This window comes from Lissotriton vulgaris, unplaced genomic scaffold (genome assembly GCF_964263255.1).
Source record: "Lissotriton vulgaris unplaced genomic scaffold, aLisVul1.2 SCAFFOLD_372, whole genome shotgun sequence".
Classification (NCBI taxonomy): domain Eukaryota; kingdom Metazoa; phylum Chordata; class Amphibia; order Caudata; family Salamandridae; genus Lissotriton; species Lissotriton vulgaris.
Genome location: NW_028252847.1, coordinates 872,494 through 896,038, shown reverse-complemented (window position 1 = coordinate 896,038; position 23,545 = coordinate 872,494). Strand labels below are relative to the sequence as shown.

General features: G+C 43.4%; 1 protein-coding gene and 1 pseudogene across 3 annotated transcripts in view; both read right to left on the bottom strand.

Moving 5' to 3' along the window:
- LOC147661243 (uncharacterized) overlaps positions 1–23,545 on the bottom strand; it is a 161,767-nt pseudogene that overhangs the window by 64,231 nt on the left and 73,991 nt on the right. The gene's annotated exons all lie outside the window — the stretch shown is intronic.
- The window catches only part of LOC147661244 (uncharacterized), a 94,678-nt gene continuing 73,990 nt past the window's right edge, over positions 2,858–23,545 (bottom strand). For both annotated transcript variants that reach the window (XM_086951213.1, XM_086951214.1), the window contains exon 2: positions 2,858–5,587. In XM_086951213.1, coding sequence (XP_086807339.1) covers positions 3,806–4,891 — 1,086 coding nt within the window. In that variant the 5' untranslated portion in view covers positions 4,892–5,587 and the 3' untranslated portion in view covers positions 2,858–3,805. The remainder of the gene's footprint in view (positions 5,588–23,545) is intronic.

Below are 23,545 nucleotides of genomic sequence, written 5' to 3'. Positions count from 1 at the left end.
GCTGCAACTGACGACATTCGAACTTTACTGGACAACGGAGACACAGTCGCCCTCATCCTCCTCGACCTCTCCGCTGCCTTCGACACAGTCTGCCACAGCACCCTTCTACATCGCCTCAGTAACGTCGGAATCCAAGGAAAAGCACTGGAATGGATCACCTCGTTCCTCACCGGAAGAACCCAGAGAGTCCGCCTCCCACCATTCAAGTCAGAGGCCACTGAAGTCATTTGTGGCGTGCCACAAGGATCTTCTCTCAGCCCCACCCTCTTCAACGTTTACATGAGCCCCCTTGCGACCATCGCTCGCCAACACAACCTCAACATCATCTCCTACGCTGACGACACTCAACTGATCCTCTCACTCACCAAAGACCCTAACACCGCCAAAACCAACTTACACGAAGGAATGAAAGAAGTAGCCGAGTGGATGAAGCTCAGCCGTCTGAAACTGAACTCCGACAAAACAGAAGTCCTCATCTTAGGCACCTCCCCCTCCGCCTGGGACGACTCTTGGTGGCCAGAGGCCCTTGGAAAAGCACCCATCCCGACAGACCACGCACGGAACCTGGGCGTCATCCTGGACTCCTCACTCTCGATGACCAGACAAGTCAACGCCGTTTCATCATCTTGTTTCAACATTCTTCGCATGCTCAAAACAACATTCCGCTGGATCCCCACCGAAACTCGAAAAACGGTCACCCACGCACTGGTCACTAGCCGCCTGGACTACGGAAACACCCTCTACGCCGGTGCCACCGCAAAACTCCAGAAAAAACTCCAACGCATCCAGAACGCTTCAGCCAGGCTCATACTAGACATCCTGCGTAAAGAACACATCTCTGATCACCTGAAAAACCTCCACTGGCTCCCCGTAAATAAGAGGATTACTTTCCGCCTCCTAACCCACGCACACAAAGCACTTTACGAACTTGGACCTGAATGCCTCAACACACGACTGTCCTTCTACACCCCCTCCCGTCAGCTACGATCCTCCAACCAAGCTCTTGCCACTGTACCTCGCATCAACAAAACCACCATGGGAGGCAGATCCTTCTCCTACCTGGCAGCTAAAACTTGGAACTCTCTTCCTACTCACCTTCGCCTTACTCAGAACCACCTAGCATTCAGAAAGCAACTTAAAACTTGGATATTCGACAAGTAATTCCCCACCCCCCCTCAAGCGCCTTGAGACCCTATGGGTATGTAGCGCGCTATATAAATCTTTTGACTTGACTTGACTTGAATAATTAATGAAACGCAATATAAGTGTGAGACTCTCACATTGATTCAGCACAAGTATTGTCAATTAAATTAATCTATAAGATATTAAGGAATAGTGCAAAATATATTATTGTTTAAGTCAATTGCTTTATGGAGAAATATTAATTATGAATGGCTATATATTTAACAGAGACAAATCCTGTGACATAATATTTAGTGTCATATTTTACTAAGAAAATAATTAAATTAAATGTGCACAGGTTTAAAAGAATATCAGTGATAATTGACGTTTTGATTATAAAATGTTTTGTTTTTGTATGTATTATGGTCTTGAAGATACGGTCTTATGTGAAGCAAGGTGAAACATATGATAACTGTTTGTCTATCTGTCTTTTTTTGGATTGAAGATATTGTTTATGATAACCCAATAATCATATAAACAATATTGTTGTGTTGCATATTATGGTAGGCATTCTGACCTACTTGCTTTTCTTCAGGATCATTATGTAAAGACTGGCTGTCTGAAACAGAAAAAAACTAGGAAAAAATGACCCAGACTCCCTTGTAGAAAGTTCTCAGTGTATCAAGTACATTATTATTGATTTTACAAAAATCAAAAGCACACTCTCACTTTAGGAGTAAAACAAAAAATTCTGTTGGGCACCCGTGTGAAATATGGCACTCAGCAAACTTTAGGTGCTTTTGGAGGAGCTCCTGTTGCTCCTCTGAAGACACAGGGATAGCCAGATTGGTGGAGATCGCTAAATATGGTGCACGATAGTCCAACGGGGTAGTGGAAGTTGTTACGCCTGCTTCTCTGACAGACCGTGGACCATCTGTCAAACTATAAAGGAAAGGAACAGTCTTCAAATGTAAACCAAAATTGAAAAATCACTAAAGAAAGACGGGCTGGATTCAGGGTATGGTGGACAGGGCACTCTAACAAAAATGCAACAAAACATTATACCAGCCACACCAACGGTCCTCCCACCGGTCCTGTTTATAGTTTGAGAGATTGTCAGCCTTTCATAGGAATTCCCACCGGGTCTGTCAATGGAAAACTTCTTCGAAGGAGACAGGGCTCTCGAAGAAACCCCACCAGACATTATTAGATATTGCAGAGCTATATAAGAACCTTAACAAAAAGTACATTTTGTATTTGACAAATTCATGTTTAAATCCCTGGTGTTGCACACTGCTTTCAAGTGCTCAACCTTCTGTGGTATTTTCATGGATTATTAACAAGAGTAGTGCCAGGATCCAGACATGTTTTTAGCTTTCCTAAACAAATCGGGTATGGATTGGGTAGAACTGAATTATGTTCCCAAAACAGGGGTGAAGCCCAGATCTCAGTATTACAGGTAGCACTTCTCTCTTCATTAACACAGAAGGAGAGGTAGTACCATCTCAAGCAAAGAACAGCCTCTCACTCTGAGAGAAGGCACACTGGCAAGAAGTCCACTCTGAATCCACCTGCACCAGAATCCCAGCTGAAAGCAGCCATGCTATTGCGATTTGACCCCTCTATTGCCAAATAAACTAGGCTCCTTGCTGACATCACAAATTATCTTTAAAATTTAGGGAATACATCACATTTAAGATCTCCTATACACTCAGCAGTCAAATACCATGAATTCAAATACATTTGTTGTTTTATTACATATTTAAAAACATACATTTCAAAAATAATATGTAAAATCTAGTCATCATTGTGTACATTTCATAGCCTCATGATTGTTTCTGCTGTATTATAATTTAGTTCATGTTAATGTTAAAGTAAATTGAGTTTGATCCTGGTACAAGCCTCTGTAGTGTGGTTTTTAAAGGCTCTTGGATGTCCATACATGGGTGGTGTTTGGATGTTTGGTTATGTATCATTCATACAGATTTATAAAGTATTGGGTTTCAAATGTATTATGCCACTAATGGCTGTACAATCCACTTGTTCCGTAATAGAATTTGTTCAGTTTATAACGTATTGCTGATAACGTGAAAGTAAATTGAATTTGGCCCTGGAGCAAACCCCTGTAGTGTGTTGTTTATAAGGATGGGTGTGCTGAAGAGCAGCCTCGTTCCTGTTCCTGACCGGCTGTGTGGTGGTGTGGTGATGATGATGATGGTCGGCAGCAGGAAGAACTTCCCAGACTCAGCACTTTGTTAAAATGAACTCAGTGGAAAGCATTTGTTTCTACTATCTTTGGCTACTGAAGATGTAGCCTTTCTTCTGATGTATATATTATATCGAAGAACTCCTTCCTTTTTGCAAGGCTGGGCTACGAGAACACTGTTTATTTGGCAGCTCCAGCAACACAAAAGCACCTTACAGATGATTCAGAATGCTACGATCTAGTGTGTGTTCACTGATGTCTCTGCAGAATTGATAACATACTAAAGCTCTAAATACATTCCTGGCACTGTAATGGTGTTTCCCCTATGTGTATTCGCTGATGATTTCTGAGATTTGAGGAATCACTAAAACTACTTCCACATTCACTGCAATGGTATGGTTTTTCCCCAGCGTGTGTTCGAATATGTTTTTGTATGTCTGATGACCCACTAAAGTGCTTCACACATTCACTGCAATGCTATGGTTTTTCTCCTGTGTGTGTTTGCTGATGTTTTCGAAGATTTGATAACACACTGAATCTCTTCACACATTTATTGCAATGGTATGGTTTTTCCCCAGTATGTGTCCGCTGATGGTCTTGTAGGTGTGATAACCAACCAAAGCTCTTCACACATTCACTGCAATGGTATGGTTTTTCTCCTGTGTGTGTTCGCTGATGATTCCTGAGAGTTGAGGAATCACTAAAAATGCTTCCACATTCATTGCAATGGTATGGTTTTTCCCCAGTGTGTGTTCGCAGATGTATTTTGAGGTGTGATAACCGACTGAAGCTCTTCACACATTCACTGCAATGGTATGGTTTTTCTCCTGTGTGTGTTCGCTGATGAATCCTGAGAGTTGAGGAATCACTAAAAATACTTCCACATTCATTGCAATGGTATGGTTTTTCCCCAGTGTGTGTTCGCTGATGTATTTTGAGGTGTGATAACCGACTGAAACTCTTCACACATTCACTGCAATGGTACGGTTTATCGCCTGTGTGTGTTCGCTGATGTCTATGAAGAATTGATAACTGACTGAATACCTTCTTACATTCATTGCAACGGTAGGGTTTTTCCCCAGTGTGTGTTCGCTGATGTATTTTGAAGTGTGATAACTGACTGTAGCTCTTCACACATTCATTGCAATGGTATGGTTTTTCCCCTGTGTGTGTTCGCTGATGTATTTTGAGGTTTGATAACTGACTGAAGCTCTTAACACATTCAGTGCAATGGTATGGTTTTTCCCCTGTGTGTGTTCGCTGATGTATTTGGAGTAGTGATAATCGACTGAAGCTCTTCACACATTCAGTGCACTTGTATGGTTTCTCTACCGTGTGTGTTCGCTGATGATCTTTTAGGAGTACTAACTGACTAAAGTACTTCACACATTCATTGCAATTGCATGTTGCTTCTCCTGTGTGTATTTGCGGATGGCTCTTTAGTAGTGATGATAAACTAAAGCTCTTGCTGCTTGTGTGCGATTTTTCTTTCTTGGTTAGTGTCTCTGGGTCAGGTTTATAATTATCTGCATACCATGACTGTGTTTCCTGAGGAGCTAACATGGTTGATAAAGCACTTGTGTTATTCTCACATTCCTTGTATGTGTGTGGTATTTTGGATGGTTGATTTCAGATTTCACAATGAAATACAAGACTCACCAACTACACATATTATAATTTTGGCAAGTAAAACTTCTTTGTAGGTGGTTATATCTTTATATTGAGGAATGGTTTTGCATGTTTATGAGTGAAGATTAGTCTTCCTTCTGGTCGAAGCAAATTGGGATAGTCTGTTGTAGATCAGAGACCCTCTCGTTCCTTTGCTCTTAGTTGTCCGGCTCCACTCCCTTGGGCTTTTCTCTTGCTCCTGTGGTTTGGCCAGAAAGAGTTTACAATACACCTAGCGTGTCATCATCACAGGAAGCAGAGCAATGCTGTATCCACCGCATACCAAACACATTATCAAAGCTGGTGGTGGAGGCCTGTTAATATAGGAAGTGGTTGGTAATTGTGGTTGCCTTAATTTTCTAGGCCATTTCTTAGTCCTGTTGCGTGGAGGTGCACAGCTTAGACTCTTACATCCACTGAATTGCTCTTGACTGCCTCTTGGAGGATCTATTAGTTTATGTTCAGGTTTCTCAGTCTCTGACTGTGCAGATCTTTTCTTGAATATTAGAGCTCCTTTTTTTACCACTTTTTTTCAGATTTGTACGATTACTGTCAATATTCACGGTCATTTGTACATTCAAGGCTGGTTTCCTATTGGATGTAAAGAAATTTAAAATCACTAAATGGAAATGTAAGAGTATGTGAATACACAATATTTAACTAGTTGTAAAAGACAATTTATGAAAGTTACGAAGAGATATTTCCCCATACACAGATATTTAACTAAATGTTCAATTGAACATGTACATCTTCAGAAAAGGAGGTGATTTTTCAGTGTTAACAGAGTAACTTAGTACAGAAAGGGCACACATGGAGTGCCCACTTTCTAGAAGTACAGCTTTACGAAGACGCACATGGCTACGATTTCATTTAAACAAGAAGGGATTGTGTAAAATCAGATGGATCAGGATGTGCTGCTGTCACTTCAGTTTCAGGAAGTGTATGACAACAGTAACCCTTTCAAGACTAAATGACAAAGAAAACTCTTTGTGAAGTTTATAATAAAGCTAAAGCTCCAGGAAGTATATAATAAAGGTAACGCTCTAGGAAGTATATAATAAAGGTAACGCTTCCGGAAGTATATAACTAATGTAGCTCCATTCACACTCTTCTTGACAGTACTTCACAGTTCACACTGGAGGAGCTGAAGTTCTAACTTCTGTCTTTACTTTTCTGTTTGTTGTTATTTTTGCCACATTCCTAGGGATGGTTAAAGCACTTGTTGGAAGATTGCACCATTTATTATAGAGATTCCATCACAACTAGTAATATACCTGCGATATCTCTGCTGCCAATACGAGTCGGCTTTTTATCTTTTTCTGCCTTTACCAGGGTATCTAACTAAATGTCTTACGTTTGGTGCCAGCATACTTCTCAGTAAGTGGATGGAGCATTGGTAGAGTAAGACAAGATGTCCATTGCTTGAGGGGGAGTGCAGCACTTACACCTCTGGATATTTCTTACATTCAGCTCCCTTGTGGCTGCGTACTCGCTCAGCAGAGTTCATTGACAGCTAAAGCAGGGGAGTGACACAATGAACACAGCAGACATCAGGTAATGAAGTAATAGACAAACACCATGATAGCCTAGAAGGATCAAAAGTATCTTTAGAGAAGCTTGCCGGAGACATAAACACGGAGGAAGTGCACAGATAGCTACATATGAGGTACAAACAGGGGAGGCGAACATGTAGGTACATGCTCCATTTTGGGTCTGTTTCAGGCTTTTACTGAGCTGGGCATTGGGGTGCACTGTATCTTAATCCTGTGGCTGATAAAGGCACTTGCTGCAAGGGTGTTACCCCTTCGACCCTTTACAAGAGGGGAGCCGAGCCTTAGAAAGCACAACACCTGAAGGCTGCCTGCCCTGAGGGGAAGGTGAGGGTCTGGGTGTCGGAAAATATCAGCAAGGGACATAAAAGGATCCTAAGAAACACAGTGGCAGAGAGGCGAAATCGTCAGCCTAGATGGAGAAGAGCTGGATCCTCCACTGTTTCCGGAACAGTTAAGTGATATTGAATCTTTCTAAGGTTAGGAGGCATAGAATTTCATCGGGTCAGAGCTAAGACATGGAAGGAGAAACCTTTCGTTCTGGCTCTCCTGTGACGAGGGATGTGGGCCAGGTTTAGATTGGATGGAGCGTAGCATTCTGGAGGGCATGTAAAGTTGCATCCAGACAGCTAGGCTGGTTGCTCCTTAGAGCTATGTTTTTTAAATTAAGTTTTAAGCAGTTGTCGTGCATACATTTGGCCAACGATGATACACACTTTTTAGATTTGACACAAAAGCCAGTCAACTCTGCCGACAGGGAAATAATTAGCTGAGTGCCATCAGCATACAACACTGGTGAGATATTCCAAAATATTTCAGTACCTCTGCCAGAAGTCTGATGTAAATATTAACAAGCATTTGCAATGCAAATAGGTCTTGCAATTGTGAGTTAGAGCTATTGACGTTGTGAATGGCAATTATTTTTTACCTACACGTTTTATTTTTAGAGTGAATGCATGTAGTGTACAAAATCCCTTGGAAAGGTCCTGCACTTCATGATAAATATATTGAAAAACAAGCAAAGTGTGGATTGTGTCAACAATTGCTTGGCAAGTACCTCATGGGTGAAGTGTCGCCACACATGTACACCGTGGTGCTTTACTAATGAAAAACTCATTAATAAAAGTAGCGCTTACAGACTAATCAACGCAATCGAGGCATGTGAATCCAAATCCCGGCTTCTCTTTCATTTTCTAGACTATTTGACTCACTCTCCTGAGTCCCCCAAACACTTGGAGGCAATGAAGTTTACAAAGGGGATGGGGGGTAGGGGGGCTTCGGCGGTACATGAAAATGTATTCATTGCCTAGTTGTTAAAGTTAGCCCGGTGCTATTAGTTAAAAGTGTGCACATATCATTAAGATTACTTTACTCGCATCTATGAGAAAATCGGCATTAATTATACAAAATGCGAGAATGCGTGTCAGTTTTCACAGTGCTGGTTGATTAGTTTCATTGTATTAATTTTTGTATTTAATCTTTTACATAGCATCCTAAGTAGGTTACCTAACCCCAAAGCCCCGAGTTGAGTGTTTTACAGCTGAGCAAATGTGTCCAAACGTAATTTTGGTAGTGCCATGGAATGATCAGCCAATGAGGTACTCGAAGAGCAGGTATTTAACGACAAGTTCAAAATGTTCAAAATGTACGGTATTGTGGCTGTTCTTTTTTGTACACAACCACCTCTCTGAATGTGTTTATTAACACAGATATCCATCTAGCCCAAGGGTGAGCATGCGCTTTATAAACGTTAAATTTATTTCATTTTATCTACCAGACAGTGCTCACAGAGGGGCGACTAAAGCACAGAACAAAATGTATATATTTATCCTGAGTGTGAAGGCACCCGGAAGGTTTAGGTGCCCGCCCTGAGAGGCTAGGCATCCCTGCACTTCTACAGACTCTGCCGTGCGCCTCTGCACCAGCAGGGCACAGCTCAGAATCTGCTGCTTCTGCTAAGAATAGGTGAGGGGGATGAGGTTGGAGCATGCAGGAGTTTCCGACAGGTTTCCAGGTTATTGAAAGTGATGATTCTGAAGGGAGGCAAAGGAGTCTGACTTTGTCTGTTTGTCTGCACCAGTCTATTTCTCTACCATCACCGTGGCTCACGGTCATTTATCCATTCATCTCTCTTTCTTAGAGGTGTGTGAGCCAATATATTAATTAGTAGGTAGAGCCAGCCCGAGACAAGCCAAAGTGTATACGAGCCAGTGATCGAACCGTGAAAATGATCGGCATCTTAATCATACAGTAAACATGATGCAAATGTGTAAATGTGCGATAACGTAGCTTCAAAATTCAAAAAAGTGCATTTCGTTAGTGCACAAGATTACAGTTGACAGGAAGTTATTAAAAGTGCTCGTTTTAAGCATGAGTTGAAATACTGCCACTCCTCGGGCCTGACAACAATGCCAATTGGGAACTAAGGGGCGTCCATGTCCATGCATACCCCGAATGTTGCGTAGAGTCTTAATATATTTAGAATAACATCAAAATCTAGTTAATTAAACACAAGAAGTTTTTGTACAGCACGCATCGTGAACTTGCATATTTCAAAGTGGCAATAATAAAGATGAAAACGGAAGTGACGGCAGGCAAGAAAACACGAACGGCAGTGGGGAGAGGGAGCCGGGGATGGTGTAATGTCACAGACTGAGGGAGGGGGCGGGTGGGGTGGGGAGACAGAGAAGAAAATAGTGTTAGCAGTAAAGGGGCCAATAGCCGTGGAAGGATACAAATGATGAATGAGGAGGGACAAACAAGCCTCCAACCAATCGGAAGGCAGCATTTAAAACAAAAGCCAATGGGCATAGAATGAGCGGAGCTTCCACAAAGCTTCCACAGTACAGTGTATACTGCATGCCTCGCAAAGAGATGGTAGCGCATTCACGCTGCAACGCTAGGCAAGACCTAAAAAGGGTAGGAATGAGCTCCGAACCCCGAGGGACACCAGGAGCCAGTCCTCTTTGTGATGAGGCAAAAGGGGAGGGTATAACTTTAAAAGACCACTTGTTCAAGTAGGGGACAACCAGAAGTCAAATATGATGGTATAGATAGTTATATTGTAGCTTCTTTCATCAGACAGAGATCCCACACACCTGCCTCAGCAACCACCACTCCTATAAATGACGGGAAGACCTTGAACAAACTAGAGTTCCAAGGATGACCAGTCAACCTCGCCGGCAGGTCAATGAGGAAAGAGAGACAACTATCATAACACCACTCCTTTAAAAAGAAGGTAAACCAGGCCTGACCTTTGCCCTGTACCACCAGGTCAGTGAGGCGAGTTAATATTATTGCATGTGAGACAGTATCGAAGGTCGCACTTAAATCTAGGAGTATCAGAGTCTGGGATTTGCCAGCATCTGCAGTACTGCAAAGGGATTCAGTAACTGTTAAAATAGCACTTTTGGTGCTGTATGATCTAATTCCATTTTGGTAACAATCTAATAGTTTATATTGTTCTAATATTTTAGTTTGGAGATTGTTTACATGTTTCTCCCCATCCTTGGACAGAAACAACAGAAGAGAAATAGGTCGATAGTTTTCTGGCTGAGTGGCATTTAGCGAAGGCTTTTTAGAAGAAGTATAACCTTGGCGTGTTTCCATGATATTGATACTTCTTCAGTGCTCAGCAAGAGTTTGGCTAATTCTATAAATATGGGTGTGACTCTCTCCTGAAATGTTAAAATATAATCAGGTTTAAATGGGTTATCTGGAGATCCATATTTCACTTGACGCATTAAGGTGGAGATAGAATCTGTGTTAAGTAGAGCCAATTGGTCCAAGGTAGCCAATTGTGAGTGGTAGGTCCCTGTGTCAATAGAGACAGGTTAGACTGTTTTCTCACCCCTGTTAAAGTACAGATAAAGATAACTGAACAAGCTTGCTGCAGTGGCTGTTAGAAGCTTCCGCTAATCCAGGAGTGGAGGTGGGCTTAATCAGATTGTTCACAACAAAGAAGATTACTTTTGAAAGCTTGCTGCTGCTACTGATTTGTCTGCAAATAATTTGACACAGGCTGTTTTAATCAGTTTCTTGTAACATGTAATCACTCTCAAGTATTGCATTCAGCATGATGCTACAGCATCATAGGATTTGTGCCACTCTAGTTCTTTGAATTGTTTCTCTTATGAGCAATGCGTTATTGAACCAAGCAACTGGGGGGCTGCTTCCTACTTCTTTAGAGCTTGGCAGGAATAAAATGATCCAAGGCAGAATTGAGCCATGCTTTGGTGGAAGTCTCCGCTCATTCTATACTGGAGTCTAATAGAGGCACACTACTTTTGATAAACCTTGAAAAGGCAGATGGGTCCAGTTTATGCCACTAATCTAGGTGTATCAATGGTCATAGGCACCAAATAATAGTTTGACCAGGTCACTGGAATAGGGGGAGCAGTTTTAAGGGTGGCCAGGTTTTAAAACTCAGGGTTCAGCAGATGGACAGCCTAGTAGCTGAATGTTTTAATAACTGAGCTAATTGGAAAGTGGCCATGTCATTAGTAAAGTCATGGATTTCTTTATTTTTGATTAGATCAAGATGAAGATTCAAGTCTCCAGTTATGCTCAAGTTGGACAATTGAAGTGAGTGCAAGGTAGAACACTCTATTAGAGATTCCCTGGGGAAGCATCAGAGCAGAGCAGGGGCACTGACTACAGTCCCCAGGCTCCACTACATTCCCCATCACTCTTCCCATGCCCGGAAGCGCTTAAAGGCAGCAGCGAGGTCCCGCTGTGGGGGTCGCATCGGAGCAGAGTCAGGGCTCTGGCTACAGCCCCCAGGCTCCACCACACGCCACATCGCTCTTCCTGCACCAGGAGATGCTGCAAGGCAGCAGCGTGGTACCTCTGCACGGGACTCGCGCAGGGCCATCCGAGCTCGTCGGAGGAGGCTAGGCTGGGACCCCCCTTTAACTTCTACACTCCCCTGTTACAGGCCCACCATGAGCAAGAAACATTTGAGAGCAACAGAGGAGGTAACTATTACTTCTTTAGATACCTTTCTGGCCAAGGCAACATCGGCTTTAGAAAAATAAATCCCACTTATAGAAAAGAGACTTTGGTTGGAGTCAGGGGCAGGGCAGTCATCTAGTTGTTTCTCTAACCAAGGGTCGTGTAACAAAGCTAGATGGGGGTTCTCTCCCAGAATTGCCGGAAGTCTCTGTACCAACCCACGAACATTCACACCCTGCCTCTACATTTAGTGGGAAACCAAACGACGCTACCTCGGTAAATGGTAAATGAAAACGAGGCCATGCGACACTGCCCTCCAAGTTTCCTGCCAAGAAGATCAGAACTGTCGCTATGCCAGCGAGTTCCACATGTATGAATGGGCACTAACATTCAGAGATTACATTTCCCTCATATCGGTGTGATCAACAAATGACGGTAGATTCCAGTGGTAGTTTAGCTACTTCTATGCTCTAACCACCAACTAAGGTCAACTAAATGTCTTTAAAAATCTTACAAATTATGATTGTGAAAGTCATAATTTGTGTTTTAATTGTGAAAACATGATCTTTGGTCGCGAGTTAGTTAAATCGCCCTCTAATTCTATAGGTCATCCTTGTGTTGAAAATCAGTAGCTCCCAGCAGGGATCCTATAGGTCCAGATCATGTAGATTTGGTCCCTAGGTGTTGTCCACCGCAGGTGACCATACAAGATTCTATGGGTAAGGGGCAATCACACGACTTATCAAGACTGCAGGTTAAGGTAAATCCCCAGTCTACCCGGGCCCATAGCAGACCAAATCAGCAATATATGGACTTCCCTCCTGCAGCTTGTCAGTATGGTAACATTTTAGTCAACATGCCTTTACTACATCCCAATCTTAGAAAATCTTCACTTCAGCTGATGGCCAAGGCTTGACACTGGATGACTCAAAACTCTAATCAAGGTCATCTCATCCAAAATCATTTGATAATGACCAGAAGAATGCAGTGAATTGGGGCTGATGTAAAAACAACCAATAATGACTGGTTATTTTAGGATTTCATCATGAATGGCTAGTGAGAAACCTATTAGGGAGTTTACCTGTTGCCCCTTCACTCCTTTCTCAGATGTATGCATCTTGTTGGGCTTTTTTTATAGGTCCGCACCAGTACGTAGTTGCACCGTATTCACTCAGGGCCTTTCTTTAGTGAGAACTGGTCATAAGCCTGCGCAGGTGGCTTTTGATGCCCTTGCCCTATCAAATAGGTACTCCTTGTTGGAAGATATGGATTACATTTTTCTTTTTCTTTTTAATTTTCTTTTTCTTGAGCATCAAACAAAGGATAACAGAGAGGATGGTGACCACAAGGGTACCAAAGGGCGTGCAGTTTCAGGGGTTGCATTACAAACAGCTATGGTGGGTTCAGCTTCACATAATCCCCAGGCCTGCTACATCCCTGCACAAAGTGAATGATGCTAGTTTAAAGAACATATAACACCCCTCCCCCACAAGGCAGCAGCGTGGTACCTCTGCACGGGACTCGCGCAGGGCCATCCACGCTCGCCGGAGGAGGCTAGGCTGGGACCCCCCCCCTTTAACTTCTACACTCCCCTGTTACAGGTCCACCATGAGCAAGAAAAATTTGAGAGCAACAGAGGGGGTAACTATTACTTCTTTAGATACCTTTCTGGCCAAGGCAACATCAGCTTTAGAAAAATAAATCTCACTTATAGAAAAGAGACTTTGCTTGGGGTCAGGGGCAGGGCAGTCATCTAGTTGTTTCTCCAACCAAGGGGGGGTGTAACAAAGCTAGATGGGGTTTCTCTTCCAGAATTGCCGGCAGTCTCTGTACCAACCCAGGAACATTCACACCCTGCCTCTACATTTAGTGGGAAACCAAACGACGCTACCTCGGTAAATGGTAAATGAAAACGAGGCCATGCGACACTGCCCTCCAAGTTTCCTGCCAAGAAGATCAGAACTGTCGCTATGCCAGCGAGTTCCACATGTATGAATGGGCACTAACATTCAGAGATTACATTTCCCTCATATCGGTGTGATCAACAAATGACGGTAGATTCCAGTGGTAGTTTAGCTACTTCTATGCTCTAACCACCAACTAAGGTCAACTAAATGTCTTTAAAAATCTTACAAATTATGATTGTGAAAGTCATAATTTGTGTTTTAATTGTGAAAACATGATCTTTGGTCGCGAGTTAGTTAAATCGCCCTCTAATTCTATAGGTCATCCTTGTGTTGAAAATCAGTAGCTCCCAGCAGGGATCCTATAGGTCCAGATCATGTAGATTTGGTCCCTAGGTGTTGTCCACCGCAGGTGACCATACAAGATTCTATGGGTAAGGGGTAATCACACGACTTATCAAGACTGCAGGTTAAGGTAAATCCCCAGTCTACCCGGGCCCATAGCAGACCAAATCAGCAATATATGGACTTCCCTCCTGCAGCTTGTCAGTATGGTAACATTTTAGTCAACATGCCTTTACTACATCCCAATCTTAGAAAATCTTCACTTCAGCTGATGGCCAAGGCTTGACACTGGATGACTCAAAACTCTAATCAAGGTCATCTCATCCAAAATCATTTGATAATGACCAGAAGAATGCAGTGAATTGGGGCTGATGTAAAAACAACCAATAATGACTGGTTATTTTAGGATTTCATCATGAATGGCTAGTGAGAAACCTATTAGGGAGTTTACCTGTTGCCCCTTCACTCCTTTCTCAGATGTATGCATCTTGTTGGGCTTTTTTTATAGGTCCGCACCAGTACGTAGTTGCACCGTATTCACTCAGGGCCTTTCTTTAGTGAGAACTGGTCATAAGCCTGCGCAGGTGGCTTTTGATGCCCTTGCCCTATCAAATAGGTACTCCTTGTTGGAAGATATGGATTACATTTTTCTTTTTCTTTTTAATTTTCTTTTTCTTGAGCATCAAACAAAGGATAACAGAGAGGATGGTGACCACAAGGGTACCAAAGGGCGTGCAGTTTCAGGGGTTGCATTACAAACAGCTATGGTGGGTTCAGCTTCACATAATCCCCAGGCCTGCTACATCCCTGCACAAAGTGAATGATGCTAGTTTAAAGAACATATAACACCCCTCCCCCACAAGGCAGCAGCGTGGTACCTCTGCACGGGACTCGCGCAGGGCCATCCACGCTCGCCGGAGGAGGCTAGGCTGGGACCCCCCCTTTAACTTCTACACTCCCCTGTTACAGGTCCACCATGAGCAAGAAAAATTTGAGAGCAACAGAGGGGGTAACTATTACTTCTTTAGATACCTTTCTGGCCAAGGCAACATCAGCTTTAGAAAAATAAATCTCACTTATAGAAAAGAGACTTTGCTTGGGGTCAGGGGCAGGGCAGTCATCTAGTTGTTTCTCCAACCAAGGGGGGGTGTAACAAAGCTAGATGGGGTTTCTCTTCCAGAATTGCCGGCAGTCTCTGTACCAACCCAGGAACATTCACACCCTGCCTCTACATTTAGTGGGAAACCAAATTACGCTACCTCCGTAAATGGTAAATGAAAAAGAGGCCATTCGACACTGCCCTTCAAGTGTCCTGTCAAGACGAGTTCCACATGTATGAATGGGCACCAAAATTCAGAGACTACATTCCCCTCATATCGGTGTGATCTTCTTGATAACTTTAAACAACTTTTGCGACCAATCTATGCCGGTTTAGATTCTATAGCTCGCACCTTACAAGGTTAGCACAACAAATTACAGTATATTCCAGTGGTAGTCTAGCTACTTCTATCCTCTAACCACCAACTAAGGTCATCCCCTCTGATGTCTGTAAAACGCTTTAAAACTATGATTGTGAAAGTCATAATTTGTGTATTAATTGTGAAAACATGATCCTTGGTCGTGAGTTAGTTAAATCGCCCTCTAATTCTATTGGTCATCCTTGTGTTGAAAATCAGTGGCTCCCAGCAGGGATCCTATAGGACCAGACCATGTAGATTTGGTCCCTAGGTCTTGCCCACCACAGGTGACCATATAAGATTAACCTAATACATTTTATGTTTGGCTCCTTCCCTAGGTGGGTCGATCCAGGTGTGGCAAAACCCTGTGACTGTGATAACTTCTCAACACAGGACACACTACATTTCATGATGTTATGATGTTTTGTGACCACTACGGAGAAATTAGGAAAAAATACCTCTTGCCAATTTTGAGGGAGGCGGGTTTCATCCAGGTGAGGCCCGCCCTATTGTTTTTGCAACTCCTATCTAGCGCACAAGTCACTTTTCATGTAGCAAGTTATCTGGTAGCGTGTGTCCGTGTTAACAACAGCCGCTGCAGGTTTCAGGGCATTCTCCCCTAGCACATGAATTCATTGTTTGTTTTTAAATGTAACGCTGAGAAATATTTTAATTGTGTTTTAACTAAGTGTTATTTATATTAACGTCATATTTGTCTGTTCTATTGCTGTTTATTCCCTGGGATGTATTTGTATTTATGCCTTTTTTTGATTGTTATTAATCGAATAAAAGTATTTTGCCTGACTGACTGACATATAAGACTCAATGGGTAAGGGGCAATCACACGACTTATCAAGACTAAAGGTTAAGGTAAATCCCTCATCTACACGGGCCCACAGCAGACCAAATCAACAATACATGGACTTCCGTCCTGCAGCTTGTCAGTATGGTAACATTTTAGTCAACGTGCCTTTACTACGTCCCAATCTTAGAAAATCTTCACTTCAGCTGATGGCCAAGGCTCGACACTGGATGACTCAAAACTCTAATCAAGGTCATCTCATCCAAAATCTTTTGATAATGGCCAAAAGAACGCAGTGAATTTGGTCTGATGTAAAAACAACTAATAATGACTGGTTATTTTAAGATTTCATCATGAATGGCTAGTGAGAGACCCATTAGGGAAATTACCGGTTGCCCCTTCACTCCATTCTCAGATGTATGCAGTCTTGTTGGGCTTTTTTCTATAGGTCGCACCAGTACGTAGTTCCACTGTATTCACTCAGGGCCTTTCTTTAGTGAGAACTGGCCATAAGGCTGCCCAGATGGCTTTTGATGCCCTTGCCCTATCAAATAGGTACTCATTGTTGGAAGATATGGAGGCATGTGATTGACTGATCTCTCCACTAAATCATTTTCCTCCTTAGTCTGTTCTTCATAATGATTATCAAACGGTTTCTGGTTTGATACCTGTGGAGAGGGTTCAGTTGGTCGTTTTAGGTTCACTAAGCAGTATTACATCCTTACCAATTGACCCTACATCATCCTTCTCACCAGTACCGCCAGCGATTCGGTCGCAGGAGTCCCCAAGTGATATAAAGTTTCTCTCTAGGAATATAGCCGGTAATGAAAACAAAAAGTCTAATCAAAATTGGCATAAAGTTTTACGAATTCTGCTTTCAGGAACATTGGGCAGAGCAGTCTGTCTAGGTAAATAGCTACAGCTCCTTTGTTACGCCAGCAGTTCCATTAGCAGCAGGTAGATCTAAGGAGGGCTTACTCAGAATTATAGCAAACACGATCACCCTATCTAAGGTGACCTTTATCAATAACTCGCCCCATTTTCATGTTATCTTGGCTGAAGCTTCTTGGAAAATTGATTTGTTAAGGATTACATTTTTCTTTTTTTAAATGTTCTTTTTATTGAGCATCAAACAAAGGATAACAGAGAGGATGGTGACCACAAGGGTACCAGAGGGCATGCAGTTTCCGGGGTTGAATTACAAACAGCTATGGTGGGTTCAGCTTCACATAATCCCCAGGCCTGCCACATCCCTGCAAAAAGTGAATGATGCTAGTTTAAAGAACATATAACACCCCTCCCCCACAACAAACAAAGCCCTCCCGTTCCCCCACCCAATGGTAAATAAATTATAATGGAAACAATAAGAAAATAATACAGAGGAGGAAAATGTGGACATTGGCATATTGACTAGTGTTGAGATTCAGGAAAACCTAAAATATAGCTTAGGCGCCCCCTGGGGGACAACGAGTCAGAGAAGGAAAATCTATAGTTGGAAAAGGTGCATGGCCCGCACCGTCAGAGGACAAACCGCAGAAGGCAGACCCTGAGACAGAAAGGTCACCAGAGGGCCCCCAGCGGAGCACAAAATCTTCGTAATCGTTCCGGAAAATGCTCCATGGAAAGTATTCTCCACAGTCGGGCATGCCACAACGATATCGCCGGGGCATCTGTCCTCTTCCATGCAGCTGCTAAAGTGAGCTTGGCTGCCCCCAGACACGTCCACATAAATCGCTTTATCAGTCTTAGTTTGCCTGATCAGGGTGGGGTCTCTAAGTCCAAGGAGAGCAAAGTCAATGGAAACTGGAATTGGGTAACCCAATATGTCTTTGATATGAGATAAAATCTCGTCCCAAATGGATGAATCTTAGGGCAATCCCACCATATATGCCTGAAATCCATCAGTAGCCCACATCCCCGCCAGCAGAGATCTGAGGTGTCTGGAAATATGCGTCGAACGTTAGTAGGGTAGATGTACCAATCATATAACGGTTGATAGTGAGCTTCTCGGAGAATCATGGACTTGTGCTTAGAGATGTCCCCCCATATATGTGCCCAATCCCTGTCTGAAATGTCCCTACCTAAAACTTGCTCCCAAAAAGTCATGTAACGTGCCCGTGGAGAATGTGTAGTGTGGACCAACATATCAGAGAGCTGTAAAAGCGCCTTTCATGGAGCCCGCCTTATGGGCCACATACTTCTTCATTTCCGTAAGCTCCCTGGTAGTAGCCTCTCTAATGGGAGGTATCGAGACCCAATGTTTGAGTTGAAGATAGTGGTAATGTTCAAACTGCGGAAGCGCGAATTCTTTCCTACATTCAGCAAACGTCAAGACCTACCCACAGCGGAACAAATCTGATATTTTGAGGCAATCTCCCCTTCCTCCAGCTGTCAAAGGGCCCCTCATGTAGCGCATGGGTTAAATCTGGATTAAAATGAATGGGTGGGTACGGGGAAGGGAAAGATGTACAGCCCTCCCTATTTGTAACCTTATCCCAAATGATCAGAGTCTTGAGGTTGGGGGTGCTAAGATAGGCATTGGGAGGACGATCTCTCCTGGCTTTCCACAGCACATCCCATATATATCGCCCCACAACGGCACGGTCCATATGGAGCCAATGCTTGTCGGATTCCCTGGCCAACCACTCAGCTAATACCCGTAACTGAGCAGACGGGTAATGTAAAGTAAAATCAGGTAGGGCTAATCCCCCTTTAGCACAAGGAAGTCTGAGCACATGGTGGGGCATTGCGGGGATTCGAAACCTCGTAGCCTTCTCGATCAGATGGACTGTACGCATGATGTTCTCATGTGTTTGCCTACCTTTTATAAAGCCAGATTGGTCGGCATGGATTCACTCCAGTATTAGATTCTAAACGCTCTGCTAAAATCGTGGAATAAAGCTTGGCATCCAGATTGAGAAGTGCGATGGATCTGTAGGAGCTGCAGAGTTGCGGATCCTTACCAGATTTGGGTATTACCGTAATTACAGCCTCGGCCATAGAGCCGGAGACCTGCGCATCGGAGGCGATGGCCTGAAATAAAGCGTAAGATGAGGAATGAGCTCGGTCGAAAAACACCTGTAAAAATGAGCTGTAAGGCCGTCGGGCCCAGGGGCTATGAGCAATTTGAGCCTCGTGATAGCCTCCCTAACCTCCTCCTGTGTGATGAGGGAATCTTACTCTGCAGCTGACGCCCTTGATAACTGCGGGAGGGCAAGACTATCTAAAACTTTTTGATGCTGTGCCGTGTCTGGAATAGTGCCCTGAGAGAGTTGACCATATAACTCCCTTAATCAGTTTGCTTTAGTGGTGTCGGAGTGTTTGAGGTGTCCCTGATAGTCTAAACTTCCCCCAATGAAGTCCCTTTCCCTTTGTACCCTAAACTGGCGTGCTAAGTGCGAACCCACTTTATTGCCCTGTGCGAAGGAAGACTAACGAATTTTTAGCAGAGTGAATTCCACCCGATTAGAATATATAGATTGTTATTTGCCCCTGAGAGCGGTGAGTTGTCTCTGAAGAACTCAGGTAGGGTTGACTTTGTGTGCTTGTTCCGTAATCTCCAATTCTTTCTCCAGAGCCTCCCTTTCCCTTGTCCTATGTTTAGGGTCGAATTAAGTTGGATGCATTTCCTTCGAATCAAGTCCTTAAAGGCATCCCAGGTGCTCTGAGGGGTTGTGTCCTGCGGATCATTATGTACAAAAAAGTCGACAATGGCCGCTCTTATGTCCTCTCTGGCCACCGGATCTCGGGTGAGAGCTAATTGGAAATACCACCGAGGAGACCTTGGAGAGGTCCCATTCCAGCGGAGGCCCAGGGTGATCAAGCTGTGGTCTGAAACTGCTATCGGAAGTATCTGGGCAGCCTGGAGAGCCCCTAATAGGGATTGGCTAATACAAATATAGTCAATTCTGGAGTATGTCCTATGGACATGGGAGAAATACGGATTATTTTTATAATAAACATTTTAAGAATCCTACACAGGTGACAGATGAGTTGGTGGGAATATTGGAATCTCTGTTAACATACTGCACAGGTTCTTATTTGAGCTGGGGATTTCCATGTGTCCTGTAGCCCCAATTCAGGTCAACATATTTGTGGGGTACCTGACACTAATGATTTGTTGGTAGTCCATTTTATGCATCATAACTACGGAAACATTTCAAACAGTTTTTCATTAACTTGGGACCTAGTTATAATAAACCTGTGTCACCCCATGACTGGTCAACCCCTCCCAATCTTTCAGCCTACTGAAGTTACCTCGACATCTGATTTTACAATTATTCAGACTAATTTTAAGAGATGTATTAAGTTCTCCATAGCAGAGTTGACAGAGTTCAGTGATCATGCTTTCGTTCTTTTTTTGTTTGTTTGGCCTCCTTCTGCTAAGTCAAGCTCTATATTTGCCCCAAAACCGATTCGAAGTAGGAAAAATGGATTTACTCTTAAATGGGAGAATATTAACTCTATTTCCTTCCTCCCAAAGGTTGTAAAGGAGGTTTTACCTGACACTGAATCCTGCTTACACACAAACACTGATAGTCATCAAGTAATAATAGCATTTAGTAAAATGTTAACATCTATAAATTCTAATCTTTTACATCCAGCTGCAAGAAACACTCTATCGACGATAAGAGGGTTTGAGACAAATTGGTCAAAGGCCTCCAAAAATGTTCGCACTGCTCTTAAAACAAGTCCCAGAAACAAAGATTTGATAAGGAAGCTACGAGCGGACTATAAGACAGCTAGGGCGGTGAGAAAAAAGGAGTTATGGGATGAAACATGGGTAAATTTGTGTGAGGCATCGAGGAGTAAAGATAGCATTTTGGAGGGTGGTAAATGCCCCTTTTCTGCAGGATCAGGGCGGCCCCTCTCTTGATATTCATATAGATCAATCCACCTGGCTGTCTCACTTCCAGAGCATTTTTAAAGTAGAGATGGATAGCGCTACAAAAAAACCTCAGGACTTGATGACTGCCCATCTGGGGATGGAATTCTCATTAGAGGGAATTGAACATGCACTCTCTCAATCGCCTGCCCTAAAAGCAGCAGGGTCAGATGGGGTTCCTCTGGATATTTTCTTTATACATAAAAATGTATGGGCTCCACTCTTGACCCAAGTTTTAATACAGTTTCCATAGTGGGACCCCCAGTATCTTGGAAACAATCAGTGATTATCCCCATATATAAGAAGGGGGATCCATCGAATCCGGCAAATTACAGCACAATCTCCCTGCTGGATAATGCTGCCAAACTAATGGGGAGATTGCTCCAAAATAGAATGGAGGAGTCTGCATTTGTATATTAATTATTTAGATGAGACACAATACAGGTTTATAAAGGGGGGGGGTTCGATCGACCACGGACAAAATTCACCCTTCTTGCAGCAAAATATGTTTGTGCAAAAAAGGACCAGTTTTATATGGCTTTTGTGGACTTGTCCACAGCATTCAACTGTGTAAACCACTCAAAATTGTGGGTTCTTTTGGAGTCGATGGGTGTGGACATCTCTTTTTATTAGGGAGATGTATAGAAAGGCAGGGGCAGTAGTCAGGTTTGGTAAACAAGGGGAATGTTAGGAAATATTTAAAATTGAAAAGGGGCGCGACAGGGGTGTGTCCTTGCCCTCTTTCTTTTTTCCTTGTACACCAATAAATGTAATGAAGTTTTGACCGCGCAGTGCAGAGATGTTCCATCAGCAGGCGGCTTATCGCTGCCTGCTCTCTTCCATGCAGATGATGCGGTTTTGATGGCTAGGACACTTCTGGCCCTACTGCGCTTGATTGGCTCTTATTCAACTTTCAAGGCTGAACTGTTAACAAATCAAAAACCTTTGTTATGATGGTGGGACTAGGAAGGAAAAAGTATTTTTCATTCCATTGAGATGGGTGTTCTCTGGAGCGGGTATAGTCCTTCATTAGGTTGCGCCTGAGCCAGCGTGCAGGCACTGCTCTGCGGAGATCTGTGGTAGTTCCGTATGGTACGGTGAGAAGCTTCGCTCACTCCCCCGCCCTTATTTTTGATTGGCATGTGTCTTTGTCCTTCGTAAATGCAGGCATCTGCTTTATTATGAGGCTTATTAGTCCCTCCTTAGTTTGGGCATGTGGCCATTTGTATCCTGTGTGTCCATCAACTGTGTTTTTTGCAATTTTCACCCCAAGTGGGCTGGGTATGCTCAGACGTGAGTACCAGGCTCTCCACAGCACTGGAGTCAAGCAATCCAGGCTAAAGAAGGCTGATAGCCAGAAACCGGTCCTTGGATGCTTGATTTCGATCTAGGAAAGACATGGCTTGGTAGTTCGGGCTGGACTGTTCCCATGAGGCACAGGGTCAAGGCGGATTTGCATATAGCCATTGTCTGACCTAGGGTGGTGTGGAGTGCAAAAAACGATGGATTTAGGCCCAGATCTTTGTACTGGGGTGAATGTAAGACATTGTTCTGCATTCAGTCCATCAACTGTGTTTTTTGCAATTTTCACCCCGAGCGGGCTGGGTATGCTCAGACGTGAGTCCCAGGCTCTCCACATCACTGAAGTCAAGCTATCCAGGCTGAAGAAGGCTGATAGCCAGAAACCGGTCCTTGGATGCTTGATTCCGGTCCAGGAAAGGCATGGCTTGGTAGTTCGGGCTGAACTGTTCCCATGAGGCACAGGGTCAAGGCTGATTTGCATATAGCCATTGTCTGACCTATGGTGGTGTGGAGTGCAAAAAACGATGGATTTAGGCCCAGATCTTTGTACTGGGGTGAATGTAAGACATTGTTCTGCATTCTACCCATCAACTGTGTTTTTTGCCATTTGTATCCTCCCATGGCTACTAGCACCTTTACTTGGCTGCTACATGGGGGGTGCTCTATTTTCTGTAATGAGTTTTTCCTACTGCACGCACAACAAGGTGCCCACCTGGGACAATGGCGCTGCCGATTTTCCGAAGGGCCGCATTTTAATTTTATTGGCAGCTTCAAAGCTGCCAACACAATGTAGCAATGGGTCAAGAAGAAAACTATATTGTATGTGTCTGTCAATACGTGACCTCAACTGTTAATGGTAAACATCGAAATCAAGCCTAGGGTACTTTCTCTATGTGAAGAAAATTCCCATCAGATTACCAACCTGTACCACCCTACATCATCTGGGAGCCTTCACCATGAAGGTAGATAGTCGTACCCTCGGAAGATTTGGTCAGGCTCAGCCTAATCTTACCAGTATATCCTAGTGTCAGTATGATCTTTCTGGGTTTCAAGTGGTAACTGAATAGCAGTGCTAACTAGTGAAAATCATAAGTGATTAAAGTGAAATGAGTAAAATTGGGTAATGAGGGGGTATACATGTTTTTAATAGGCACCTCCTTACTCCCAAGTTTTAAAAAACAGTGCAAGTAGTAGTATAAACAAATAACTACTGAGGTAGGTGTTAGGTAGACCTGTTTCTGCAGTTAACCGGGCCCACAGGTCTCCTACTGCTTCATCAGGACCATGAATACTACTGCTAAAATATTGTGAAAGTGAAAGAATTTTTTATATCACCTGAAATTCTCCGGCT